At 46.1% G+C, this 27,225-nt stretch overlaps 1 protein-coding gene across 1 annotated transcript in view; it reads left to right on the top strand.

Annotated features, from left to right (window-relative positions):
- Window positions 1–27,225, top strand: part of svopl (SVOP-like) — a 126,993-nt gene that overhangs the window by 84,652 nt on the left and 15,116 nt on the right. Inside the window, exons 9-12 of the mRNA XM_070901689.1 lie at window positions 3,370–3,443; window positions 10,284–10,477; window positions 18,100–18,211; window positions 20,575–20,656. Of these exons, the coding sequence (XP_070757790.1) occupies window positions 3,370–3,443; window positions 10,284–10,477; window positions 18,100–18,211; window positions 20,575–20,656 (462 nt within the window). The remainder of the gene's footprint in view (window positions 1–3,369; window positions 3,444–10,283; window positions 10,478–18,099; window positions 18,212–20,574; window positions 20,657–27,225) is intronic.

The following is a 27,225-nucleotide window of genomic DNA, read 5'->3' as shown; positions in this document are numbered from 1 at the left end:
TGTACAACTTTCAGGTCTGACTCTTTAGTGGAGGCCTGTGGGCTGCAGAGACCTGCTTGGCAGAGTTGACCATGAGGATGGGAGGAGTGTTGGGAGGGCGACACCTGGTACACCTGGTCAGAAGCAGGGCGGCACGCAGGAGAAGATGTCACCGTCAGCACCGTGCAGACAGACAGCGGGCAAGGGAGGCAGCAGCCATGATTCGTTCATTCTGCGCCAGACCAGAGTGCCCACCGTCTTCACCAGCCCGAATCAGGATTGCGGTTGGCTGCTTGGGGACAAGGGATATCCCCTGTCCACTTGGCTTCTCACTCCTCTGCGGAACCCCAGGACAGCACCAGAGCATGCATACAATGATGCTCATTGTGCCACCAGGTGCATCACCGAGCAGTGCATAGACATCCTTAAGCAGAGGTTCTGGTGCCTGGACCGCTCTGGTGGCACCTTGCAGTACTCTCCTCAACGGGTCTCCATAATCGTCGTGGTCTGCTGCATGCTGCACAACCTGGCCATCATGAGGGGACAACCGCTGGAGGTCGAGCTAGCAGTACCACCTGAGGAGGAGGAGGAGGTGGTGCAGGAGGAGGAGGATCCTCGTCGCCCCAGAACTAGGAGGCGTCGACCCATCGCCACTCTGGAAGGGCCAGGTGCAGACTGGCCAGCACCCTCCTGGGAGGGTGCGTCCTCACACATATGGAGGTGCCTGACACCTCCCCCGCAATCTCCCTCCATGCATTATGTATTGGCGGTCTGCCAGGTCTCCCTACAAGAAACAGTATTCTTCTTCTGTCCTCCACACCGTCCATCAGTGTCTCCAGCTCCATATTGGTGAACCTGTTGGCTCTCCTTGCACCTCTTACACCAGTCTCCTTCCAACCTCCTTCCCCCCTCAGGGCCTTGCTGCAAACACTGGTCTTTAAATAGACCAGGGAGCAGCTGGCTCATTAAAAACCCTTACCTGCATGCTGAATTTCTCAGCGGTGATAACGCTCAAATTAAGACAGCCAGACCGCTGAAAAATCCACTTTGGAAGGGTTCATTAGCATTGGAGCCCTTTTGTTCACTTTTGGAGCTGAATATGGGGTGGCCCAGCCACGAAAACATTTCAGCACTAATGGCCCCAAAAAGGTGGGGGAAGCAGCAGCTTTCCAGAGGGACTGAATTTCGGGCCCAGAGAGTATTTAAAACTTACTACCCTGAAACCAAAACGGTATAGAATAGATTAAGCTCTATTGGATAGAAACAAAGTAAATGTAAGGCTAGCCTGAGGAAAATTAAAGAGATAGAGAAAAAATGGGAAGTGAAGAGAGGGCAAACAGAAATAAATGCTAATTAAAAAATATATATTTACATTTTTTGGGGTTTTCATTTTGTAGAATGTTGATATCTTAATGTTTTTTTGTTTTTTGAATTGCTTTATGTTGTAACAGTGTTACTTTCAGCATTATAATGTGAAAAGAAAGGAGGGAGAGAGAAAGCAGGTAATTATAGACCGGTTAGCCTGACATCAGTGGTGGGGAAAATGTTGGAATCAATTATTAAGGAAGAAATAGCACCACATTTGGAAAGCAGTGACAGGATCGGTCCAAGTCAGTATGGATTTATGAAGGGGAAATCATGCTTGACAAATCTTCAGGAATTTTTTGAGGATGTAATTAGTAGAGTGGACAAGGGAGAACCAGTGGATGTGATGTATTTGGACTTTCAAAAGGCTTTTGACAAGGGCCCACACAAGAGATTGATGTGCAAAATTAAAGCACATGGTATTGTGGGTAATGTACTGACGTGGATAGAGAATTGGTTGGCAGACAGGAAGCAGAGAGTCGGGATGAACGGGTCCTTTTCAGAATGACTAGTGGGATGCCGCAGGGCTCAGTGCTGGGACCCCAGCTATTTACAATATACATTAATGATTTAGGTGAAGGAATTGAGTGTAATATCTCTAAGTTTGCAGGTGACACTAAACTGGGTGGCGGTGTGAGCTGTGAGGAGGACTCTAAGAGACTGCAGGGTGACTTGGACAGGTTAGGTGAGTGGGCAAATGCATGGCAGATGCAGTATAATGTGGATAAATGTGAGGTTATCCACTTTGGGGGCAAAAACACGAAGGCAGAATATTATCTGAATGGCGGCAGATTAGGAAAAGGGGAGGTGCAACGAGACCTGGGTGTCATGGTACATCATTCGTTGAAAGTTGGCATGCAGGTACAGCAAGCGGTGAAGAAGGCAAATGGTATGTTGGCCTTTATAGCTAGGGGATTTGAGTATAGGAGCAGGGAGGTCTTACTGCAGTGGTACAGGGCCTTGGTGAGGCCTCACCTGGAATATTGTGTTCAGTTTTGGTCTCCTAATCTGAGGAAGGATGTTCTTGCTATTGAGGGAGTGCAGCGAAGGTTTCAACTGTGTATGCTGTGGAGCTCACGATCGCAGACTTCAGTTACGGCTAAAGGGATCCAGGGGTATGGAGAGAAAGCAGGAAAGCAGTACTGAGGTGAAGGATCAGCCATGATCTTATTGAATGGTGGTGCAGGCTCGAAGGGCCGAATGGCCTACTCCTGCACCTATTTTCTATGTTTCTAAGAAAAGCATTATTTAAAGTTGTATCATATCTCTTAGAAGTGTCTGAAAGCACATTACATGGAAGGAATTAGTTGAAAGCCGGGATAAGTATGATGATTACACTAACAGCAATGACGAGCTTTTATCCAGCACCTGTAGCATGCAAAACAACCCAAAATTTCACAGAGGTGGGAGATAAAATAATTGGTACAGATGGTGAGCCAAGATGGGGATGGAGAGGTGACATAAAGATCGATTAAAACGATGGATTTTCCAAAAGTTTTTTTAAAAAGGGAGAGAGAACTGCTGCCAGTACATCGCGCAGTAGCAGTATGCTAATGCCTGGAGATGTCCCCTCAGTATGCCGGCAGCACACACTGCGCTGATAGCCGAGAATGCAACGGGAACGCAATATTGGGCCCCTGTGCTGGAGAAAGCACTACCAACTGGGCATGTGCATAGGCCATGGCTGTAATCGGATAATCCTGGCACTTCTTTATTGATATAAGTGGAGGAAGTGCATCCGGGAGGGCACCTCGAGTCTCGTCGCCGAGAGCATGCAGAAATCATGCGCAGGCAGCGGAAAGAGCGTGCGGCAAACCAGTCCCACCCACCCTTTCCCTCAATGACTCTCTGTCCCACCTGTGACAGGGACTGTGGCTCTCGTATTGGAATGTTCAGCCACGTAAGGACTCATTTTTAGAGTGGAAGCAAGTCTTCCTCGATTCTGAGGGACTGCCTATGATGATGATTATTGATATAAACAACGGCTTTGCTAAGTTCTTGACTTGGATTTTTTTTTGTCTATAGGAGCAGACGGGAAAAATTCTTGACATGGTCGATTCTGAGTACAGGCGTACAACACTGCAGTCGTGGTTCATCTGGTAAATGTCATCTCCCTTCAAACTATATCCAGACATTAAAACAAAACTGTAAATACACCGCGACCAACAAATTGGATGTATTTTTACCTTTTCTCTCAATCTTTCTCATTTTCTTTATCTTCTTGCGCACTTTTCTATTTTTTCTTTCCCCCTCTCCTCCTGAGTCCGGTGACTCCTCGCTGGGTTACAGGTTCCACGGACACCGATAGCCCTCTGTTACCCCTCCCCTACCCCCTCCCACCTGACCATTCTTCAGTTGTGGGCCTGGATAGTCGGTGTTAGGACGTTGAACCATGAAAGACATCACGTCTTTGCCCAGGTAGGAATAATATAAAAAGAGTAGTTTTTAAACAGTGAGAGCTTGGGAAATGTCGGTGTTCAGAGGAACCTGGGTGTCCTTTGTATATGAATCACTGAAAGTTAACATGCAGGTACAGCAAACAATTAAGAAAGCAAATGTTATGTTGGCATTTATTACAAGAGGATTTAAGTATAAGGGTTTGACAGGGTAGAATGCTGGGAGGATGTTTCCTCTGGCTGAGGAGTCTAGAACCAGGGGTCACAGTCTCAGAATAAGGGGTCGGCCATTTAGGACTGAGATGAGGAGAAACTTCTTCACTCAGAGGGTGGTGAATCTTTGGAATTCTCAACCCCAAAAGGCTGTAGATGCTCAGTCTTTGAGTACATTCAAAACAGAGATTGATAGATTTTGGGATATTAAGGGAATCAAGGGATATGGGGACAGTGCAGGAAAGTGGAGTTGAGGTAGTAGATTAGCCATGATCTCATTGAATGGCAGAGCAGTCTTGAGGGGCCGAATGGCCTACACCTGCTCCTAATTCTTACGTTCTTATGTTCAATCTTATCCTTCCCACGATGCTTCTGCTCAGTTTTGCAGCAGGGGTTCTTTAGATCGTACGCAAGATTTGGTGACCTGTTGCTGATACCGTTGAGATGGTTGTAACTATGGCTGAGGCTTGCTAGTTTAGCCGGCCATCAAACCTGGGACAATAGGGGCAGTGTGCTGACCTACCAGATCATTGGGAGGTGACATTAACTGCCTTCCAATCTCCTGTATTGGGGAAGGTGGCATAACATGGGCTCGCAGCCTGTCCATGATTGGCTGAGGAGCTTTAGATTGAGCCATGAGCCAAGCTGTGATTTACACAGGGAAAGTTGAATGAATAGCTCTAGTCTTTCTGTGACAGAATTCTCTATCTGCCAATCCAGCGATCGATATTACTGAGGCTCGAAGTCACGACCATCAGTTTGGGAGCTGAGAGGATTCAACTGTATGTGCTGTGGAGCTCACTATCGCAGACTTCAGTTTTAAATGAATTTCCCCTTGTAATTAAGACGAGTTCAGGACGATTTCAACTTCTCATCTGTTATGTATGTAAACCTATAATTACCATGTCTAACCACCAGAGGGCTTATCCTCTGGAGTCCAAAGGGATCCCACAATCCCTTGGGAGCACCTGTATATAAGGAGGCCTCACAGGCAGGAGAGGCACTCTGAGATCTGTAATAAAGGACTACGGTCACGCATACTTTGAGCTTGTAGTATCTAGTCTGACTCTTTATTCAAGACATAACATCATCCTTATTTTCAAATCCCTCCATGGCCTCGTCCCTCCCTATCTCTGCAATCTCCTCCAGCCCCACAACCTCCAAGATGTCTGCGCTCCTCTAATTCTGCCCTCCTAAGCATCCCTGATTATAATCGCTCAACCATTGGTGGCTGTGCCTTCTGTTGCCGAGGCCCCAAGCTCTGGAACTCCCTGCCTAAACATCTCCACCTCCCTACCTCTCTTTCCTCCTTCAAGACGCTCCTTAAAACCTACCTCTTTGCCTGCGCTAATGTCTACTTATGTGGCTCGGTGTCAAATTTTTATCGCAATATACAGGGTACTCCTGCGATGCACCTTGGGATGTTTCACTACGTTAAAGGCGCTATATAAATACATGTTGCTGTTGTTGTTGTTGGTCTTGTGGATCTCCCTTGGCTTTGTCCATTGGAAAGTCAGGCTAACTGAAGATTCCCTCAGAATGCATCAGTGCTGTAGGTATTGTTGTGGGATCTGGAATTTCTGGAGCTCTGGAAGCTCCATCCAGTGGTGGAATTGTGCACCCTTGGGTGTGACTTTGTGTGTCGCAGAATGGTGATGGCCAAATAAGGAGTGGGCGACATACAGAGCAAATTTACTATGTTATAGATGTGACATCTCAATTGACCCTTGAATCAAATAAAATACGTGAATTGATGAAAAAGATTGCTAGATATTGAACAGTAACCTACATGTGACTTGTGGTGCTGTGCCATACGCTGGCTAGAGGAATATTTCATATCCAGCGTGTATGACACAAAATATGGGGCTTTGAATTCCATTAGGAACCACATTGACCTCGCCTGATAACTGGGTTAAGAGACTGCAATGTACCACAGATGTTAAAACGTACCACGTGTAATGTGACATCCTGTCCAAGGGCGGCCGTTTTCCACCAAAAGTCTGCACGACGGTGGTGGTACCTTGTTTTTGGGCTGGACTTGAGCAATAACGGCCTAGATTGTGCAGGAGGGGGCAATCTTGCTGCGCGCCCATTAGTTAGACTTGTTCGGGAAAGTTTAAGTTTAATAGTTTAATATTTTTAAACTAAGTTGCTAGAAGTGTGAGCTAATAACCACATGGTGAGGGGGGGCATCTAGGACCTTGGGGAACACGGGACCAATGAGATTTAAGGTTTAACAAAGAAACAGAGGAAATTCTGAGAAGGGGGTTGAATTAGAGTGGGCGAATTCAATGTCAAATCAGGCATAAAGGGCCCAGGTTTCCCCAACCCCTTTTTCTGGCGCACTAACATGAGATGCGCTGACTTTGTGCACTCAAAACAGTGCCAAAAACCTTACTGCGTGTTCTGGCAGCTTTTCTGTGTTTCCCGGCTCCTGGCGCAGCGTTTCTACAGGGCGGAGCTACAGCCCTGCGCTGGAAACAGTGCTGGCAGTTGTGCGCATGCGCAGTAGCTCCTCACCCTCCCAGTGTGTTCCGATGCTCACCGCCCCTATCCTGGGCTGAGTGGCCTGCCGCACAGGCCGGCTGCTGCCTTCCTGCGCTCACTTAGACCTGCCCGGGGATCAGGAGCAGGAGCTGGAGGAACCTGGGGGAGCAGGAGCTGGAGGAGCCCGGGGGAGCAGGAGCTGGAGCTTGGAGGAGCCTGGGGGAGCATGAGCTGGAGGAATATAAGAACATAGAACATAAGAATTAGGAACAGGAGTAGGCCATCTAGCCCCTCGAGCCTGCTCCGCCATTCAACAAGATCATGGCTGATCTGGCCGTGGACTCAGCTCCACTTACCCGCCCGCTCCCCATAACCCTTAATTCCCTTATTGGTTAAAAATCTATCTGTGATTTGAATACATTCAATGAGCTAGCCTTAACTGCTTCCTTGGGCAGAGAATTCCACAAATTCACAACCCTCTGGGAGAAGAAATTCCTTCTCAACTCGGTTTTAAATTGGCTCCCCCTTATTTTGAGGCTGTGCCTCCTAGTTCTAGTCTCCCCGACCAGTGGAAACAACCTCTCTGCCTCTATCTTGTCTATCCCTTTCATTATTTTAAATGTTTCTATAAGATCACCCCTCATCCTTCTGAACTCCAACGACTAAAGACCCAGTCTACTCAATCTATCATCATAAGGTAACCCCCTCATCTCCGGAATCAGCCTAGTGAATCGTCTCTGTACCCCCTCCAAAGCTAGTATATCCTTCCTTAAATAAGGTGACCAAAACTGCACGCAGTACTCCAGGTGAGGCCTCACCAATACCCTGTACAGTTGCAGCAGGACCTCCCTGCTTTTGTACTCCATCCCTCTCGCAATGAAGGCCAACATTCCATTCGCCTTCCTGATTACCTGCTGCACCTGCAAACTAACTTTTTGGGATTCATGCACAAGGACCCCCAGGTCCCTCTGCACCGCAGCATGTTGTAATTTCTCCCCATTCAAATAATATTCCCTTTTACTGTTTTTTTTTCCAAGGTGGATGACCTCACATTTTCCGACATTGTATTCCATCTGCCAAACCTTAGCCCATTCGCTTAACCTATCTAAATCTCTTTGCAGCCTCTCTGTGTCCTCTACACAACCCGCTTTCCCACTAATCTTTGTGTTATCTGCAAATTTTGTTACACTACACCCTGTCCCCTCTTCCAGGTCATCTATGTATATTGTAAACAGTTGTGGTCCCAGCACCGATCCCTGTGGCACACCACTAACCACCGATTTCCAACCCGAAAATGACCCATTTATCCCGACTTTCTGCTTTCTGTTAGCCAGCCAATTCTCTATCCATGCTAATACATTTCCTCTGACTCCACGTACCTTTATCTTCTGCAGTAACCTTTTGTGTGGCACCTTATCGAATGCCTTTTGGAAATCTAAATACACCACATCCATCGGTACACCTCTATCCACCATGCTCGTTATATCCTCAAAGAATTCCAGTAAATTAGTTAAACATCATTTCCTCTTCATGAATCCATGTTGCGTCTGCTTGATTGCACTATTCCTATCTAGATGTCCCGCTATTTCTTCCTTAATGATAGCTTCAAGCATTTTCCCCACTACAGATGTTAAACTACCCGGCCTATAGTTACCTGCCTTTTGTCTGCCCCCTTTTTTAAACAGAGGCGTTACATTAGCTGCTTTCCAATCCGCTGGTACCTCCCCAGAGTCCAGAGAATTTTGGTAGATTATAACGAATGCATCTGCTATAACTTCCGCCATCTCTTTTAATACCCTGGGATGCATTTCATCAGGACCAGGGGACTTGTCTACCTTGAGTCCCATTAGCCTGTCCAGCACTACCTCCCTAGTGATAGTGATTGTCTCAAGGTCCTCCCTTCCCACATTCCCGTGACCTGAAATTTTTGGCATGGTTTTTGTGTCTTCCACTGTGAAGACCAAAGCAAAATAATTGTTTAAGGTCTCAGCCATTTCCACATTTCCCATTATTAAATCCCCCTTCTCATCTTCTAAGGGACCAACATTTACTTTAGTCACTCTTTTCTGTTTTATATATCGGCAAAAGCTTTTACTATCTGTTTTTATGTTTTGCACAAGTTTACTTTCGCCCGAGGGAGCAGGAGCTGGAGGAGCCCAGGTGAGCACAAACTGGAGCTGGAGGAGCCCGGGAGAGCAGGAGCAGGAGCTGGAGGAGCCTGGGAGAGCAGGAGCAGGAGCTGGAGGAGCCCAGAAGAGCAGGAGCTGGCGGAGCCCGGGGGAGCTGGAGCTAGAGGAGCCCGGGGGAGCAATAGCTGGAGCTGGAGGAGCCTGGGAGAACAGGAGCAGGAGCTGGAGGAGCCCAGGGGAGCAGGAGCTGGAGGAGCCTGGGGGAGCAGGAGCTGGAGTAGCCCAGGGGAGCAGGAGCTGGAGTAGCCCAGGGGAGCATGAACAGGAGCTGGAGGAACCCAGGGGAGCAGGAGCTGGAGGAGCCTGGGGGAGCAGGAGCTGGAGTAGCCCAGGGGAGCAGGAGCTGGTAGGAGTCTGTGGGAGAAGGAGCAGGAGCAGGAGCTGGAGGAGCCCAAGGAAGCAGCTCGAGTCCAATGTTTGCATCTTTCAAATAGTTCCATTGACATGCCCCGGAGGGCTCTCCTGCTGCTTGTTGCAAGCCTCCCGCCCCTAGCCCTGGCTGAAGGTGCAGTCGGCGAGTAGGACTTTTTATTTTTTAGTAATTAATTTATTTTTAATTTATTATTGATGGTTTTTATGCTTCTTTAATTTCGATGTGAACGTGTTTTCTTTGCAAAATCCTCTCACTTCCCTTCCTCCCCATTTCTGGCTACCTGCGCTGATTTCTTAATTCACCGCACGGTTTTTCTGTGCGGACACAAGTGGCTTCATACACTGGCCTAAGTTACTTTGGAGTAACTTTTAGTTGTCTAAACTGATTAAATGGCCAAAACAGGCGTAAGTGGCTGGTAACGCCCCTTTTGAAAAAAAAACGAAACTAAAAAAAAAACTTAACTCACTTACACTGGAGCAAATTAAATGGCCAGAATTGCGATTTTTAAGTTACTCCAAAAAATCTCGTTGCTCCAAAAAAAAAACGGAGCAACTCCTGGGGAAACTTGGGCCCAAAGAGAGGGAACAAAAGGTTGGATTAAGAGAGAGAGAAAAAAGAGACAGAAAGAAAAAGTTAGTAACTTTTTTTAATCTGACATTTTTAAAACCTCCAACAACATTTCACAACCTGAAGGAATGAACGTTCACACTTTTTTAATTGTTCACTTTCTGGGCAAGAGAGGTTAATTGGCAGTAATTAACAGTTACCACATCGTTAAAAGGATACTTAGGCTGTTAATTACAAGATTTAACTTTCTGCAGTGAGTTTAACGGGCACTTAATGGGCAAATGCAACAACTTCATAAAAATCGCGGGGAGGTTGAAGGCTCGATGCTGTTTTTGCAAAGGTAACGGCAGAATGGTGCAAATCGGCCAGCAACCAGTGGCGATTTGCAATTCACGGGGTGTCTCGCTCCCATGCGTCGATCAGACATCGTTTCTTATTCAACAAAATCTGGGCCAATAAATGGCTCTTTGTATCAGTTTGAAGAAGGCCTGAAGTGGTTTGGTCATAAAAGCAATGGGCCAAAATTGGACGCTCTGAGACACCTTACTTCTGCTTGGCCTAACTCATTTGAATCAGACCTGTAATGATTGACCACTATTCTGTAAACATTTTCTGAAAGGATATGCCGAAATTTATTTGGTAAAATAACTTTGAGCTGAAGCCAGTTGAAAGCGGGCACCTGTTTGATGTAACTGACCTCCACGGTTCTTCTAGGTTGGGAACAGCATTTGCTTATTATGGGCTGGTTCTGACTAGCTCGGAGCTATTGGAAAACAACGCCGTCTGTAAGAGTATGGGAGTTATCGAGGCAAAGGATGTGCGCAATTCCTTGGAGAGCTGCCATTGTAAGACCTTCGAATCAGCAGACTACCAGACCATGGTCATCAGCACTTTAGGGGAATTACTGTGTAAGCACAATCGCTCTCTCTCTGTTTATCTAACTCTGTTTAAAAGTTTAATTATCATTCATCCTTTCTGTTGCATGTAATTGTTGGTATTTATGACCTTGAGTCTACGTGTCTCTGAACTTTGTGTTGAGTTGCGTGTGTGTGTGTTCAAAGCTGAAGGATTGGCCTTTTCTGCCTGTTTCAAATGTCTTCAATGTATAACATGGCATAATATTGGTGCAGTTTTAGACAGCTGGAACAAAAAGGCAGATATCTCATGGACTTAAAAAGAAAGATTTGGAAAAAGGTTAGTGTGTGTGTTGTATGCATGTGTGTGTGCATTTGTCTCCACTCAGGGTATTCTATGCAGATTGTTTGCGCCGATACAGAAGATTGAGGTGTATTTGCAACAGGTCTGTGTCTGGCTAATGAAGTGGAATCCTCAGAAATTGCACATTCCGAAGCTGCATGTTCCCCCAATTTGAGTAGTAGTCGTTATCTACAGAGATTATTCTGTCTGAAAGGGGAATATCAGGTCCCACTCTTTATTTTGACTGAGGGTAACAGACTGTAGTGCTCAGGTGACGACTTCAAAGGTCATAATTGTCTAGTTCATACTTCCATAACTTCGATTCCTACTTGTAGAATAGGCCCTACACTAAGCATGCAATTCTAAAACCACTTTTAAAGATTCTCGTCACTCAGCTTCTTTCGGCCCACAAGTAGTGCTGTAAAGGCTGTCCTCGCCTTGTTTCAGCTGCCGGGTTTCCCAAGGTTTGGGAAAACCGGCCAGTCACTGTTAAAGCAGGTTAAATCTGAGGCTGTCGGCCTCATTAACATATTTAAATTGCCAACCTGCCTCCTGGGACCAGGTTGGCTTGCCCGCCCCTTGTCCCGCCTCGGTAAAACCCGGAATTCGACGGGTCAGAGCCGGCAGATTGGAAAAATGCAAATATAACGCCCCTATTTAAAAGAGGAGGCAGACAAAAAGCAGGAAACTATAGACCAGTTAGCCTAACATCTGTGGTTGGGAAAATGTTGGAGTCCATTATTAAAGAAGCAGTAGCAGGACATTTGGAAAAGCAAAATTCGGTCAGGCAGAGTCAGCATGGATTTATGAAGAAGAAATCATGTTTGACAAATTTGCTGGAATTCTTTGAGGATGTAATGAACAGGGTGGATAAAGGGGAACCAGTGGATGTGGTGTATTTGGACTTCCAGAAGGCATTTGACAAGGTGCCCCATAAAAGATTACTGCACAAGATAAAAGTCCATGGGGTTGGGGATAATATATTAGCATGGATAGAGGATTGGCTAACTAACAGAAAACAGAGAGTCGGGATAAATGGTTCATTCTCGGGTTGGCAACCAGCAACGAGTGGGGTGCCGCAGGGATCAGTGCTGGGACCCCAACTATTTACAATCTATATTAATGACTTGGAAGAAGAGACTGAGTGTAATATAGCCAAGTTTGCTGATGATACAAAGATGGGAAGAAAAGCAATTTGTGAGGAGGTCACAAAAAATCTGCAAAAGGACATACACCGGGTAAGTGAGTGGGCAAAAATTTGGCAGATGGAGTATAATGTTGGAACGTCTGAGGTCATGCACTTTGGCAGAAAAAAATTAAAGAGCAAGTTATTATTTAAATGGAGAAAGATTACAAAGTGGCGCAGTACAGCGGGACCTGGGGGTATTTGTGTATGAAACACAAAAGGATAGCATGCAGGTACAGCAAGTGACCAGGAAGGCCAATGGAATCTTGGCCTTTATTGCAAAGGGGATGGAGTATAAAAGCAGGGAAGTCTTGCTACAGTTATGCAGGATATTGGTGAGGCCACACCTGGAATACTGCGTGCAGTTTTGGTTTCCATATTTACGAAAGGATATACTTGCTTTGGAGGTAGTTCAGAGAAGGTTCACTAGGTTGATTCCGGAAATTAGGGGGTTGACTTATGAGGAAAGGTTGAGTAGGTTGGGCCTTTACTCATTGGAATTCAGAAGAATGAGAGGTGATCTTATCGAAACGTATAAGATTATGAGGGGGCTTGACAAGGTGGATGCAGGGAGGATCTTTCCACTGATGGGGGAGACTTGAACTAGAGGGCATGATCTTAGAATAAGTGGCCGCCCATTTAAAACTGAGATGAGAAGAAATTTCTTCTCTGAGGGTTGTAAATCTGTGGAATTTGCTGCCTCAGAGAGCTGTGAAAGTTGGGACATTGAATAAATTTAAGACAGAAATAGAGTTTCTTAAACGATAAGGGAATAAGGGGTTATGAGGAGTGGGCAGGGAAGTGGACCCGAGTCCATGGGGCTCAATTATTCTTGGGGCCCAAGTACGCCAAAAAATTTTTTTTCTAAGTTTCCCCGTTGGATTTCTTCATTTTGGCGTGGCCTAACCCGACCTTTATTTTTGGGGGTGGGGCCTTGATCTGCCCCATCCACAAGCAATCCCATCTTACCCATGTTAAAATCCCCCCCTTTGTGTCCAAGTCTTGGCGCCTTAGAGAGAATGCAGAGGAGATTTATTACAATGGTTCCATGGAGTTCAGTTATACGGATAGACTAGAGAAGCTGGGATTGTTCTCTTGAGAACAGAGAAGGTTACGGTAAGATTTAATAGAGGTGTTGAAAATCATGAAGGGTTTTGATAGAGCAAGGAATGAGAAATGGTTTCCACTGGTGCAGACACGGTAACCAGAGGACACAAATTTAAGAAAATTGGCAAAATAACCAGAAGGAAAATGAAACGAAATTATTTTACACAGTGAGTTTTTAATGATCTGGAATCACTGCCTGAAAAGGTATAGGAAGCAGATTCAATAATAACTGTCAATACTTGAAAAGGAAAAATTTTCAGGGCTCTGGGAAAGGGTGGGGGAATGAGACTAATTGAATAGCTCTTTCAAAGAGCTGCCACAGGCTCGATGGGCTGACCAGCCTCGTTCTGTAGTATATGATTCGATGATAGATGCACAACATACAGGTGAAGTACCGCATTGTCCCAGTTTATTTTTTGTAATTGCCAACAAACTTCTTAGATCCAACATAATGGAAAATAGGAGAATGCGTGCTTTTTATTCTCCAATATAATGACACACCAGCAAAATTGCATTCCCAGAAGTGAAATCTCTCAGTCGGAGGTAGCAATAAAACCCTATAGTCCAGTAGATTCAGGTTCAATCCCTGGAATCACCTAAACAACCTGATCTCGGCTGGGACAGCAGTGCAATTGGTGTCAGAGCCTTGCGTTGGAATTGGAGGCAAAATCAGCCAGAATTCCCACTCCTGACCATTATCCAGTGACCCTTCCGCAAAGCACGAATGTTGATAGCGTGGGCTTGAATGTGATGCCAAGCACGTAGAGTGCTTACACTGGGGCAACAGAGACTCTCGAGTGAAATTACAGTGATGAAACTGGGTACTTTAAAGAAAGTGTAAAGGATATATTTAGACTTGGGTTAACTCCCTCTTAACTCTATACCACAAAGAATTTGTTGTGTACAGTAAGGGCTGGTTTATGAAAATAATGCGTCAGGAATTCAACTGAATATATCGCAACGAGAATAGAATATTAGAATTACATGGTTAGACAAGGGTTGTGTTTGATAATGCGTTAGTATATAATAAGTTAATTGGGTGACATGACAGCGACTACACGTCAAGTTGTGAACGTCAAGTTCTCTCTCTTTCTCTCTCTCCTCTTTCACTCTCTCTTTCTCTCTCTTTCTCTTTCTTTTTCTTTCCCTCTCTCTCTCCCTCTCCCTCTCTCTTTCTCTCTCTCTCTCTCTCAATGAGATTTCCTGATCAGGGGAGTGCAACACTGAGGCATTTAAAATTGCTTTACTCTGTTAGTTCAGCCCCCTCCTCAGACCCATGCGTACCATGTTGAGCTGACCTTACCTGAGGGGTAAGTAAGCTCCTTAAGCTGAGCATCCCTCACGAATAGCACCTGCGTTTAGCAAATCTAGGCGTGACTGTGCACTGATTACATGGTGAGGAACAGATCGTTTTCAGGTTAAATACGCAGGTGTTTCGGTTCCAGAGGCCTGTCTAGGTGAACTAAATAGAAAGATGCCAGTAATAATCCATTTATTAAAAAAGGCTGCTCTTCGAGTCAACAATGTTCTTGGTCACTACCTGTATTATAATAAACAAAATGAATGTCCCTCTGATCATCAGTTGGCATCAGCAGTGTCCGCCTTGGCCGTGTCTCACACACTGTTGTGGTTGCCGCAGTAAATCTGCACTGACATGTTGCTGGTGATACAATATTGGCCAAACAGCGAGTGTAATTTAACACCAAGAAGCCGCGATTTTCTTCACCCCTGCAATGCGCAGATTTGTTAAGATCAGTGGGGAAAACTCAACTTACACAATACGAGAATCCACACGAGTTCATGCATTCATATGTTAATGTTGGAATTAATACCACAGCACAGGAATAGACCATTTTGCCCATCCCGCCAATGCCAGTTCCCTAATCGAACTGTCCAACTAGTCCCATTCCTCCATCTTCTTCCCCCATACCCTTATAAATCTTTTACAACATTTGTCCCCTTTCCCTTGTATAGGCTACTGGCGTAGATTTTCATCCCGCCCCTCAGGTGGTGTCGTGAATCGGCCGCCTGTTATAAAACTGCCCCTGGACATAACAGGTGGCCAATAAAAGAAAGACTTGCATTTATATAGCGCCTTTCATGACCACTGGACGTCTCAAAGTGCTTTACAGCCAATGATGTACTTTTGAAGTGTAGTCACTGTTGTAATGTAGGAAACACGGCAGCCAATTTGCGCACAAGCAAGCTCCCACAAGCAGCAATGTGATAATGACCAGATAATCTGTTTTTGTTATGTTGATTGAGGGATAAATATTGGCCAGGACACCGGGGATAACTCCCCCGCTCTTCTTCGAAATAGTGCCATGGGATCTTTTACATCCACCTGAGAGGGCAGATGGGGCCTCAGTTTAATGTCTCATCCGAGAGACGGCACTTCCGACAGTGCAGCACTCCCTCGAGTGTCAGCCTAGATTTATGTGCTCCAGTCTCTGGAGTGGGACTTGAACCCACAACCTTCTGACTCAGAAGCGAGTGTGCTACCCACTGAGCCACAGCTGACACTGTCAGTTTCAAGCCCGGGCAGTAAGCTGAAAATCTACCTCCTTATGGACTTTGCTTTCACCACTGTTTCCAGTCGGGCATTCCATGTCCCAACAACCGTCTGTGTTCTTTTGGAGATGATCTTAAGTTTATGTCCTCTGCTTCACGACTCACCGAGCCGTGTAAATATTTTCCTCTTGATTTACCTGATCAAAAACCCTTCCTAATTTTGAAGACCTCACATACATGGAGCCATTTCATCCCAGAGTGAGAGCAGTGAGCCAACTAATCCAGAGAAGACAGGTTCTAGTAGATCACCTGATGTCAGACGCTCGGAAGGTCCCAGGGTCCACCCTTGCTGTGTGGTGACTTAGCTGATCTCAGCCAGGCCAGTCATTGGATGAAAGACATTCAACCATGCTTCCCATTTGGCCATTGAAGCCTGTCCCTTTACTGCCAGAACTCTCCCATTATAGCATCAATTGCACTTCAAGCATTCCCTCCCTAGCAGATGATCCAGAATATTTACCGTCTATGAGGAAGAAAGTTCTTCTTGGTAACTGTTTTAAACAATTTCTCTTACTTTCTTGGTTTAGTTTGAAGTGGCATTCTTAGTTTCCCTCAGCAACACCAGATGTTTTCACTGATGGGGGAGACTAGAACTAGAGGGCATAATCTTAGAATAAGGGGCCGCCCATTTAAAACTGAGATGAGGAGAAATTTCTTCTCGGATGGTTGTGGATCTGAGGAATTTGTTGCCTCAGAGAGCTGTGGAAGCTGGGACATTGAATAAATTTAAGACAGAAATAGATGGTTTCTTCAACAATAAGGGAATAAGGGGTTATGGGGAGCGGGTAGGGAAGTGGACCTGAGTCCATGATCGGATCAGCCATAATCATATTAAATGGCGGAGCAGGCTCAAGGGGCCGTATAGACTACTCCTGCTCCTATTTCTTATGTTCTTATGTTAATGTTTAGAGACCTTGGTGACCCCTTAAATCTTATCCTTTGACTGTAAAGCTAATGCTTCTCTCTGACCTTCCCTCACAGCTCATTTTCTTTGCACTTGGAATCAGTGTTGTTGCTCTGTTATGCACCCTCACATTGTATGCTTATCATGGTGTGGCCACAGAATTGGATAGTGCACTGATACTTTTTCATGTAAGTCAGGTGTCCGGGCCTAAACTGACATGCAAGCGTAGTAGACTATGATGATCTCGTTGAGTGAAACAGCATCTCACCAATGCTACAGTGACCGTATGAGACCATCAAGCAATCAGGATATTGTAACGCTAATCTGCATTTTCTCGTAGTTTTGAATTTGCTGTGAACTCCAGGCTGTGTGGGGAATCTCAGGCAGAGACCTGCGCACCATATCACTCCATGGTGCCACAATCCTGGGAATAGACCTCTGACACGACACTGATTTAAGTTATGAGGACTGACACAGCTTCCTTTGGAGAAAATTTGGAACAGGAACATGGCCTTAATTGGAAAATTCTGAACAGCAATTGCAAGACTTCAGGAAATGACGACCAACTTTTATCAGTGCTTTAAGGTGTCAGCTCTCTGGTAACACACACACCTCTGAGTCAAAAGGTTGTGGGTTCGAAGCCTCCCTCCGGAGTGCTTGAGCACAAAATGTAGGCTGACACCCCACTGCGATACTGAGAGAATGCTGAACTGTGGATGTAAAAGATCTCATGACACTATTTGAAGACCAGCACGGGAGTTTCTCCTGGCACCTTAGCCAAAATTTATCCCTCAACCAACACCTGAAACAGACGATCTGGTCATTTATTTCATTGTTGTTTGTGGGACCTTGCTTTGTAAAAATTGGCTGCGGTATTGCCCTACATTATAACACTGACTACACTTCAAAAGTACTTCATTAGCTGTAAAGTACTTTGGGATGTCCGGAGGTCATGAAAGGTGCTGTAGAATTGCAAATTATTTCTTTAGGTCTCAAATCCACTATAAATATCTCTTAGAAAAAACCCTCTTCAGTGTTAATCTTCTAGTACTGTACTGGTTAACTAGATTTTCCAATGGGGGTTATTTTAACGCTCATGCTAACCCGGTTAAAGTAACGCCAATCAGAACATCTGGGTTTATTGAATAAAAACTCTTAAGAGTTAGCTTAACTCAAGTAGCAAGCTGCATTGTACTTTGTCGAAGCAAAGCTCTCTCTTTCAAGGCGCTGGTTAGTAAATTATAGATATAGCCATTTGTAGTTGAAACAGGACCAGGTGATGAATAGCCTGAGGTTAGTCACTGTCCACATGACGAATGGTGACGTGGGTGAGGTGCTGGAGATATGCCCCGTGGCGAAAATCAAGGAAGATAATAGTTTGTATTTGACTAAATCCTCATTCAAGGAGCACAACCTCAACATCTTTAATTTGAGCTGTCTTTATCAGGAGTTCAATTCATTTGCAAACTCCAGCTGTTTTTGATTCCCCCTAACAAATATCTCAGGGGGGTTTGAACAGAATCATTCCCATCTTTATCGTGTGACTGAAATGTCTTCTCTTTCAGTTGTTCCATTTAGTCCTTTCATCATTGAGACATTAGGAAGACGTCGCAGTTTGGCATTAACCATGGGGACCTCTGGCATTTTCTTTCTCTTCCTCAACATCTGCAGCAGCAGGTAGGATGACTGCTGGCCACTGGTTATGAAGAATGAACTCTCATCATCTTGACTGTTGATAGACATTGGAAACACACTCTCCTATCAACAAACCGTACACAAAACAGTGTCGCAAAAATCTCCCTACATTTCATGGATCTTCCAGGCACTCCTCCTTCTTCCCATCACCCCCTTAGTTCCACTTCACCCTGCATGCTCCTTCACCTCCACGTTTTCCATTGTCCACCTATCCCACCTACCTCAACTCTCTCTTTCCATGTCTGTTCCTCATCCTCAATCGATTCCTTCACTAGTCGATTTACCCACAAACCCTTCCGACACCATACCTGTCCTTTACCCACAATCCTGTCCTTTACCCACAATCCCTTCTGTCACCATACCTGTTCTTTACCCACAATCCATTCCATCACCATACCTCTCCTTTACCCACAATCCCTTCAGTCACCATACCTGTCCTTTACCCACAATCCTGTCCTTTCCCACAATCCCTTCCATCACCATACCTGTCCTTTACCCACAATCCCCCCCCCCCCCGTAATGTATTTGCTTCATGGGTTATTTGCTTAAGAATTCATAGCAACACATTGCTATTAAGAACTAGTTGGTTTATTAGCAAAGGTTTAACAATCACACTACACATTACCAATTCATCCACCAGGCTCACAACCACCTGCCTCATTGTGGATCCCACGAACCCAACTGGCTGGGGTTTTATTGAGTCTTGTGAACATCATGTGACTGGCTAAGCCACTCCCAACTCAACAGCTCTACAAACCTGTGAGCAAACTCGTGTGTGCACACATTACACCTTCCATTACTGTACCTGTCCTTTACCCACAATCCCTTCTGACACCGTACCTGTCCTTTACCCACAATCCCTTCTGTCATCATACCTGTCCTTTACCCACAATCCCTTCTGTCAACATACCTGTCCTTTACCCACAATCCCTTCCATCACTGTACTTATCCATTACCCACAATCCCTACCTGTTCCCTTATTGTTCCTGGTACAGCCTACTCTGAAAACTCAATCTTAGCACTGCATTTGGGAAATTGGATTATCTGCTGCAGACTGGTATGTCATTTTAATTGTTTAATGTAAGTCTTATTTATTGCTGTTATAACACATTTTAAGATAGCCAATGGCTGACACGTTGTGTGAGGTGATTTTGTAGCATTGTGAGTGGATTGCTGGTCTTCCCATTGTTCACAAGCTCGGCACAGTGCCTTGTCGGTCACTTCCTAGGATCGTTGTGATCCTTCAGAATGATGAGAGAGGCAGATTGCTGATCTGAACACGGAGTTATACTGCCTCTCATATGTGGCTGTGCATTCAAAACCACTGAAAGTGTCAGGTACCGCAGCCCGAGATGTTTGTTGCACAATTGATACCAATACATCAATATGTTTCTTTGAAACCTTTCTTCAAGGAGACAGGGCAGAGGGGTGTGGGCGGGAGGGGAAAGTGCAACTCCAACAATGTCCTTTTATATCCCCACTCGAATGTGTTCCTGTGTTGCCGATTTTATCAGCTGTTGCCTTCCTAGTTCAGAATTTCTCTTCCCAATGACAAATCACTTGCCCTAAATGTCATCAGGAAAAAAAAAATTAACCCTTCTGCAGCTGCATGTATTTTAATATACTTTGACGTGCTGTCAAAATTTCCAAGCAAGTCGACACTGGCTTATTGGTGTCACTGGGTAGCACTCTTGCCTCTTGAGTCAGAGGTTGTGGGTTTAAAGCCCCACTCCAGAGCCTTGAGCTCAAATTCCAGGCTGATACTTCAGTGCAGTGCCGAGTGAGTGCTGCACTGTCGGAGGTGCCGTCTTTTAGATGAGACATTAAATTGAGACCCAGGGATGTGAGAATGGGGTCACACCCCTCGAAATATCCAGAACGCTTTTGATAAATCAGCTTCCATCACTCTAAGTAGTGGTGTGTGTAAAAGGGCTATATTTGGCTCTGTGCTAGTACACTTACATCTGAGTTAGAAGATCATAGGTTCTAAGACTTGAGCACATAATCTAGCTGATATTTCAGTGCACGACTGAGGGAGTGTTGAACTGCCGAAGGCATTGTCTTTCAGATGAGACATTAAACCGAGGCCCCATTTGTCCTCTCAGATGGACGTAAAAGATCCTATTCGAAGAAGAGGAAGAGAGTTTCCTGGCCAATAATTATCGTTCAACCAACATACTAAAAGCAGATAATCTGGTTATAGTGGGACATTGCTGCTGTGTTTCCTACATTATAATACTGACTGTACTCGGAAAGCAATTCATTGGCAGAAAAACGCTTTGTGACAACCTGACCTGAGGTCGTGGAAGATGCTTTATAAATGCAAGTCTTTCTTTCTTTCCTAGGGCTGTGCTGACCACTTTACTTTTTATTCTCCGAGCCCTTGTGTCTGCTAACTTCACTATCATCTACATCTACACTGCAGAGGTAGGTGGGTTACAGTGAACACCTGCTTTAAATATAAATGAGAAATTGGACCTTGCTGGTAAGGTCATCATTCTCGTCTCTGCTGAAAGGGGAAAGGACATCTTGGGGGAATACTTTTCTGTTCCAAGGACCTCCCCGTTGTATATTTTAAAAATATACTGCCATGCTGTTTGTGGGAGCTTGCTGTGCGCAATTCGGCTGCCGCGTTTCCCACATTACAACAGTGACTATGCTTCAAAAGTAGTTCATTGGCTGTAAAGTGCTTTGAGACATCCGGTGGTCGTGAAAGGCGCTATATAAACGCAAGTCTTTCTTTCTCTCCACTGCTGGGTCACTGCAAGCGGTGAGTTTACCCTCAGAGGTCAACATTACAACGTTTGATAGAGCATGAGATGAAACTACGATGGTTGGGCCTGACAATGGTCTGTGCAACTTGAGAATTATGCAGTCGTTTATTGTTCCAGCCAGTTAATGCTAGGAAACGGTTCTCTCTCCGAGTATATTTTTAGTATATTTGACCTTCATCTGAATGTCTGAAGTCTATTAGATGTAAGGGAGCCTTTGGATTAATGAGCTGCACCCAACCCATGGGCAAAGGCTAATGAACAGTTGCTGTGTTGAACTTAATTAAGTTGTTCTTGACTCTCCCTTTTGCTGTGGGTCCAACAGAGGTTGTGAGGTAGGGATGGGTACCATTCCACCTTGTTCTTGGTTGAGAATTTAATACAGGTGTAGTTTCTTTGGGAAATAAGTGGAAATCACATGACTCTGTAAAATGACTGCTCTTTTGTCCCAGTTAGATTACAAGCAACCCTTTGTTTTAAGGGCATGTGGTAATTTACCATATAATGTCAGGGTAAACAGCAACTGAAGTGACTGATATTGGAATAGAAACATTTTGATAATGTCAGGCCCCCATTTCCTCCCAAAATTGGGCTCCTCCCCCCCCCCCCTCACAGATGGACAATAGTTTGGAAATTTCCACTGCGGGGCGGAAAGCATTGCCACGCACAGCGAAGACTTGCGGGGCGTGTCACCATGTTCACACCTCCACGAACTCCAGCGCAATTTCATGGGACCCTACAGCGCCCCCCCCAGGTGAAAACAGACTGGCGCCTCGTTACTGCCCCCAGAGGCGCAAATGTGTAAGGGGTTTTCGCAGGGTTGTTGTTGTGTCTTGGGTGTCTCTCTCTGGGCTTCTGCCCTCACAGCTTATGCCTGGCCTGTGAGGTATCCTGAGTGCTGCAAGAGCACCCCTGGAGAGACTGTGTCCACAGCTTATGAAGGGGGTTTTGAGACTCGTGCGTCCCCACAGCTTATGCCTAGCCTGTGAGGCACCTGTGAGTGTCAAACACTCCTAACCCCTTCTTCCCTAGCCTGTGACACACAGTTGAGCGTTTTCGAGGCGCTCCTAGCTTCCCTTACACGGTTCTGACATAAGACTCACGATCAGGAGATGTAATACAATAGAACTGAGACAAGGTGATTCCAAGAGGAACTTTAGGCTTCCAATTTATTTGGCAAGGTGTAACTCAACAAACAGCAATACACCAACAAAACAATCCCCCTAAATCCCACTAAACGGACACAACGAAAATCTTTACACCAGTTTAGCAGTACAATGCCCAACCTCCCACCTTTCCTGGCCTAACTGAGTTGGGAGTTCTGGGGACCAGAGGTTATACTCACTACTGTGCCTTCTGCAGTCTGGTGGTTTGTTTCTTCTATCTTCGGTGTCTTCGGACACTGGTTTTCCTTCCGTGTCGAGAGGCCTGTGGTTGTGGTTGTTGAAATCACGAGGGCAGGGAAAATCATCACTCCTCTATTTCACTATGTCAGAAACCCCTTTTTTATAGCCAGATTATCCAGTCCGCCTCTCCTGCTGAAGTCGATTCTTCTCATTGGTGAACTTTTGATTTTGAAAAATGCAGCAGTTTGAGGTTTTTAGGTTTTTTTCCCACTGATCTTAACCTACTCAAGGTTTGAGTGGGTGTTGATTGCATTGGCCTCCTGTAGCCATTGTGCTAGTCTGGCCTGAGCCAGATATTTCTATGCCTGATGAAAAAGGTGTTGGAATATGTATGTGGCATTGTTTAAATGCTAATGTTTTCAAGGGGCAAGTTTCGAGGGTATACAGTTCCCAGACAATTTGATTAGTTCCAATGTCCAAACTGGCCCTTTTGATATTGACTCCACCCCTTTTCTTGCAGACCTTTAAAAAAATCCCAAATTCGATTAAAGTTCGTAGTTTCTTCCATGTGCACTTTAGGATTTCAAACTTTCTGGTAGATAGTTCCAAATTAAATTCCCTTTCCTATGAGTCCAAACACTGGGGGGGGGGGTCTCCATTTGTGTCCCAAAGTTTTCCTTCCATCGGTTTCAATTCACAGCACAGACTGATCCCACAGCCCTTTTCCTTCTGGGTAAAATGAGGGGTTTTCGTCCTCCCCTACAAATGGGAGGCGCAGAACAGGGCAATTTCGCACCCACTCTGTCACAGAGTGGATGCTATTGATGCTTTGGAAAGGATGCAGATGAGGGCCTCGGGACTAATTCCCAGTTTAAAGGATCTTAGTTATCAAGATAGATTAAAAGAGTTGGGACTCCACACTTTAGAGAAGCGTAGACTTGGGGATGATCTGATTGAGGTCGATAAGATGATGACGGGAATAGATTGTGTTCCAGTTGACAGTTTGTTCCAATTAAACAGGTCAGGGAGGGCCAGGGGTTACAATGTTAAGTTGTGTTAGGCCAGAGCTAGGTTAGATGTCAGGGGGTGGTCCTTTTCTCAGTGAATAGTAGACCTCTGGAACAAGATGCCGTCTCGTGCGGTGGATATTGATTCGCTGAATTCCTTCAAGCGAGAGCTGGATATGTTTCTGGCTGGAGCGGAGATCACCTTTTACAGAAGGTAGGTACTGCAGGGAATTCAGGGCCACAGTGATCTCCTGGGCTAGTTTTGATCGCCTAGATGGGTTGGAGAGGAATTTCCCAGATTTTTTTCCCCCCAGATTGGCTTGGGTTTTTTAGCTTGGTTTTTTTGCCTCTCTCAGGAGGTTTTGGGCGGGGTGGAGAGTGTATATATTGAGATACACAACGTGTTGCAATTATGTGGGACAGGCTCGATAGACCAGAAGCCCTTTACCTGTCTGCCATTTTTCATATGTTTGTATGCTTGTACCCTGGCGCACTGGATGTGATGTTGAATGTGGAGATTCTTGTGTATCACAACATATACAGCCATCGATGACGAGGTTCGGCACTGCCTCCGGTGTGCCGGCATGGCCTTCGGCTGCCTGGGGAGGAGGCTGTTCGGGGATCAGGCCCTCGGATCTGCCACCGAGCTCATGGTCTGCAGGACGGTAGTGATAACTGTCCAAGGGAATTACAGTCTCTGTCATAGGTGCGACATCATCATCATAGGCAGTCCCTCGGAATCGAGCAAGACTAAAAATGAGACCTTAGGTGGCTGAACAGTCCAATTCAGGAATTACAGTCTCTGTCACAGGTGGGACAGATAGTCATTGAGGGAAGGGGTGAGTGGGACAGGTTTGCCGCACGCTCTTTCCGCTGCCTGCGCTTGATTTCTGCATGCCCTCGGCGACGAGACTCAAGGTGCTCAGCGCCCTCTCGGATACACTTCCTCCACTTAGGGTGGTCTTTGGCCAGGGAGTCCCAGGTGTTGGTGAGGATGTTGCACTTTACCAGGGAGGCTTTGAAGGTGTCCTTGTAACGTTTCCTCTGCCCACCTTTGGCTCGCTTGCCATGAAGGAGTTCCGAGTAGAGCGCTTGCTTTGGGAGTCTCATGTCTGGCATGCGAACGATGTCCAGCAGAGCTGATTGAGTGTGGTCAGCGCTTCAATGCTGGGAATGTTGGCCTGGTTGAGGACGCTAACGTCGGTGCGTCTGTCCTCCCAGGGGATTTGCAGGATCTTGCGGAGACATCGTTGGTGGTATTTCTCCAGCGACTTGAGGTGTCTATTGTACATGGTCCATGTCTCTGAGCCGTACAGAAGGGCGGGTTTTACTACAGCCCTGTAGACCATGAGCTTGGTGGTGGATTTGAGGGCCTGGTCTTCAAACACTCTTTTCCTCAGGTGGGACAGACAGCGGTTGAAGGGAAGGGTGGGTGGTGGGACTGGTTTGCCTCATACTCCTTCCGCTGCCTGCGCTTGATTTCTGCACGCTCTCGGCGACGAGACTCGAGGTGTTCAGCACCCTCCCGGATGCACTTCCTCCACTTAGGGCGGCCTGTGGCTTGCAGTACCTACCTTCTGTAATAGGTGATCTCCACAGCAGCCAGAAACAAATCCAGCTTTCGCTTGAAGGAATTCAGTGAGTCTGCATTCACCACATGAAACAGCAGCTTGTTCCAGAGGTCTGCTATTTTCTGGGAAAAGAACCACCTCCTGACATCTAACCTAGATCTAGCCCGATACAACTTAAATTTGTGCCCTGTAATTCCCGTGTTGGACTATGCAGTCACCTAAGGGTTCACTTTTGGAGTGGAGGCAAGTCTTCCTCGATTTCGGGGGATTGCCTATGATGATTTAAAGTAGTTGTTCAAGGGATCAGAGGGGAGATGAGGAAACATTTCTACACCCAGAGGATGCTGGGGGTCTGGAACTCAATGCCTGAAAGGGTGGTGGAGGCAGCCAAAGGATTTGGAGGGAGCAGCGTGTGGCGGACCGGCCCGTAACTCAGCGCAGGACCGGCCTGCAAGACCGCCAGCAGGTCAGGGCCGCTGCAGGGGGCAGCACGTGCTGCTGCAGGAGGGCGACGGCTGCGAAGCCAGGTCGCTGATTGCAGTGCGGGCAGGTACAGCAGGAGGGGAGAGAGATTGGTGGGGACCCGGGAGAGGCGTAAGTTCGGGGACCCGGAAGGGCCTTGCCACTGGACCGGGACCTGACTCTGTCGGACCCGTGTGGTGGCTGGTGTACAACGGCCACCACACGTTGGAAGGGTCCACGCATAGGCATCTTCCACCCTTCAGGGTGTGGTTCTGAATCTGGAGTGTTGGGCCCTTCATTGAAGCACCTGTGGACTCGTCCCTTTTTGGCGTGGAGGAAAGTCATCCTCGCTTTGGGCCTATGATGATGATGGTGGAGGCAGAAACCCTCATCACATTTAACTTGGATGTACACTTGAAGAGCCGTAACCTACAGGGCTAGGGAAGGTGGGATTAGGTTGGATAGCTCTTTTTCGATCAGCACAGACACGATTGGCCGAAAGGCCTCCCTCTGTGGTCATTTTCTATGATTCTATGTTATCCAATGTAACGTGAAATCGCACGGTGTCAATCGGAAGGTGTCGAATAGATTTAGGCAGAACTTGGCTCACACAGAACAACAGCAAACAGCCGGTGCTTCTTACATTAGTTTGTGCTTCTTTTTATCCCGAGACGATGAGATACAGAACACGGAAACCAAACATTGGTCTCCCCCCAATCACACAGGACAGAGGGAGCCCCACCATCTCCCCCTTTTTTTTTCAAAAATATACTTTATTCATATAAAATTTTCACAATACACTAGAAAATAGTTCAGTACCTTGCGGTCAGCCATTCGGCCCTTCGAGCCTGCACCACCATTCAATAATGATCATGGCTGATCATGCAACATCAGTACCCAATTCCTGCTTTCTCTCCATACCCCTTGATCCCTTTAGCCGCAAGGGCCATATCTAACTCCTTTTTGAATATATCTAATGAACTGACCTCAACAGCTTTCTGTGGTAGAGAATTCCACAGGTTCACAATTCTCTGAGTGAAGAAGTTTCTCCTCATCTCGGTCCTAAATGGCTGACCCCTTATCCTTAGACTGTGACCCCTGGTTCTGGACTTCCCCAATATCGGGAACATTCTTCCTGCATCTAACCTGTCTAAACCCGTCAGAATTTAAAATGTTCCTAAGAGATCCCCCCTCATTCTTCTAAACTCCAGTGAATATAAGCCTAGTCGATCCAGTCTTTCTTCATATGTCAGTCCTGCCATCCCGGGAATCAGTCTGGTGAGTCTTTGCTGCACTCCCTCAATAGCAAGAATGTCCTTCCTCAGATTAGGAGACCGAAACTGTACATAATATTCAAGGTGTGGCTCACCAAAGCCCTGTACAACTGCAGTAAGACCTACCTGCTCTTATACTCAATTCCTCTCGCTATGAAGGCCAACATGCCATTTGCCTTCTTCACCGCCTGCTGTACCTGCATGCCAACCTTCAATGACTGATGTACCATGACACCCAGGTCTCGTTGCACCTCCCCTTTTCCTAATCTGTCACCATTCAGATAATAGTCAGCCTTCCTGTTCGTGCCACCAAAGTGGATAACCTCACATTTCTCTCCATTGTATTTGCCCACTCACCTAACCTGTCCAAGTCACCCTGCAGCCTCTTAGCATCCTCCTCACAGCTCACACTGCCACCCAGCCTAGTATCATCTGCAAACTTGGAGATATTACATTCAATTCCTTTGTCCAAATCATTACTATGTATTATAAATAGCTGGGGTCCCAGCACTGAACCTTGCAGCATCCCACTAGTCACTGCCTGCCATTCTGAAAAGGACCCGTT

Source organism: Pristiophorus japonicus, chromosome 15 (genome assembly GCF_044704955.1).
Source record: "Pristiophorus japonicus isolate sPriJap1 chromosome 15, sPriJap1.hap1, whole genome shotgun sequence".
Taxonomy (NCBI): Eukaryota; Metazoa; Chordata; class Chondrichthyes; family Pristiophoridae; genus Pristiophorus; species Pristiophorus japonicus.
Note: the sequence above shows the minus strand (reverse complement) of the source record. Positions and strands in the feature narration are given on the sequence as shown.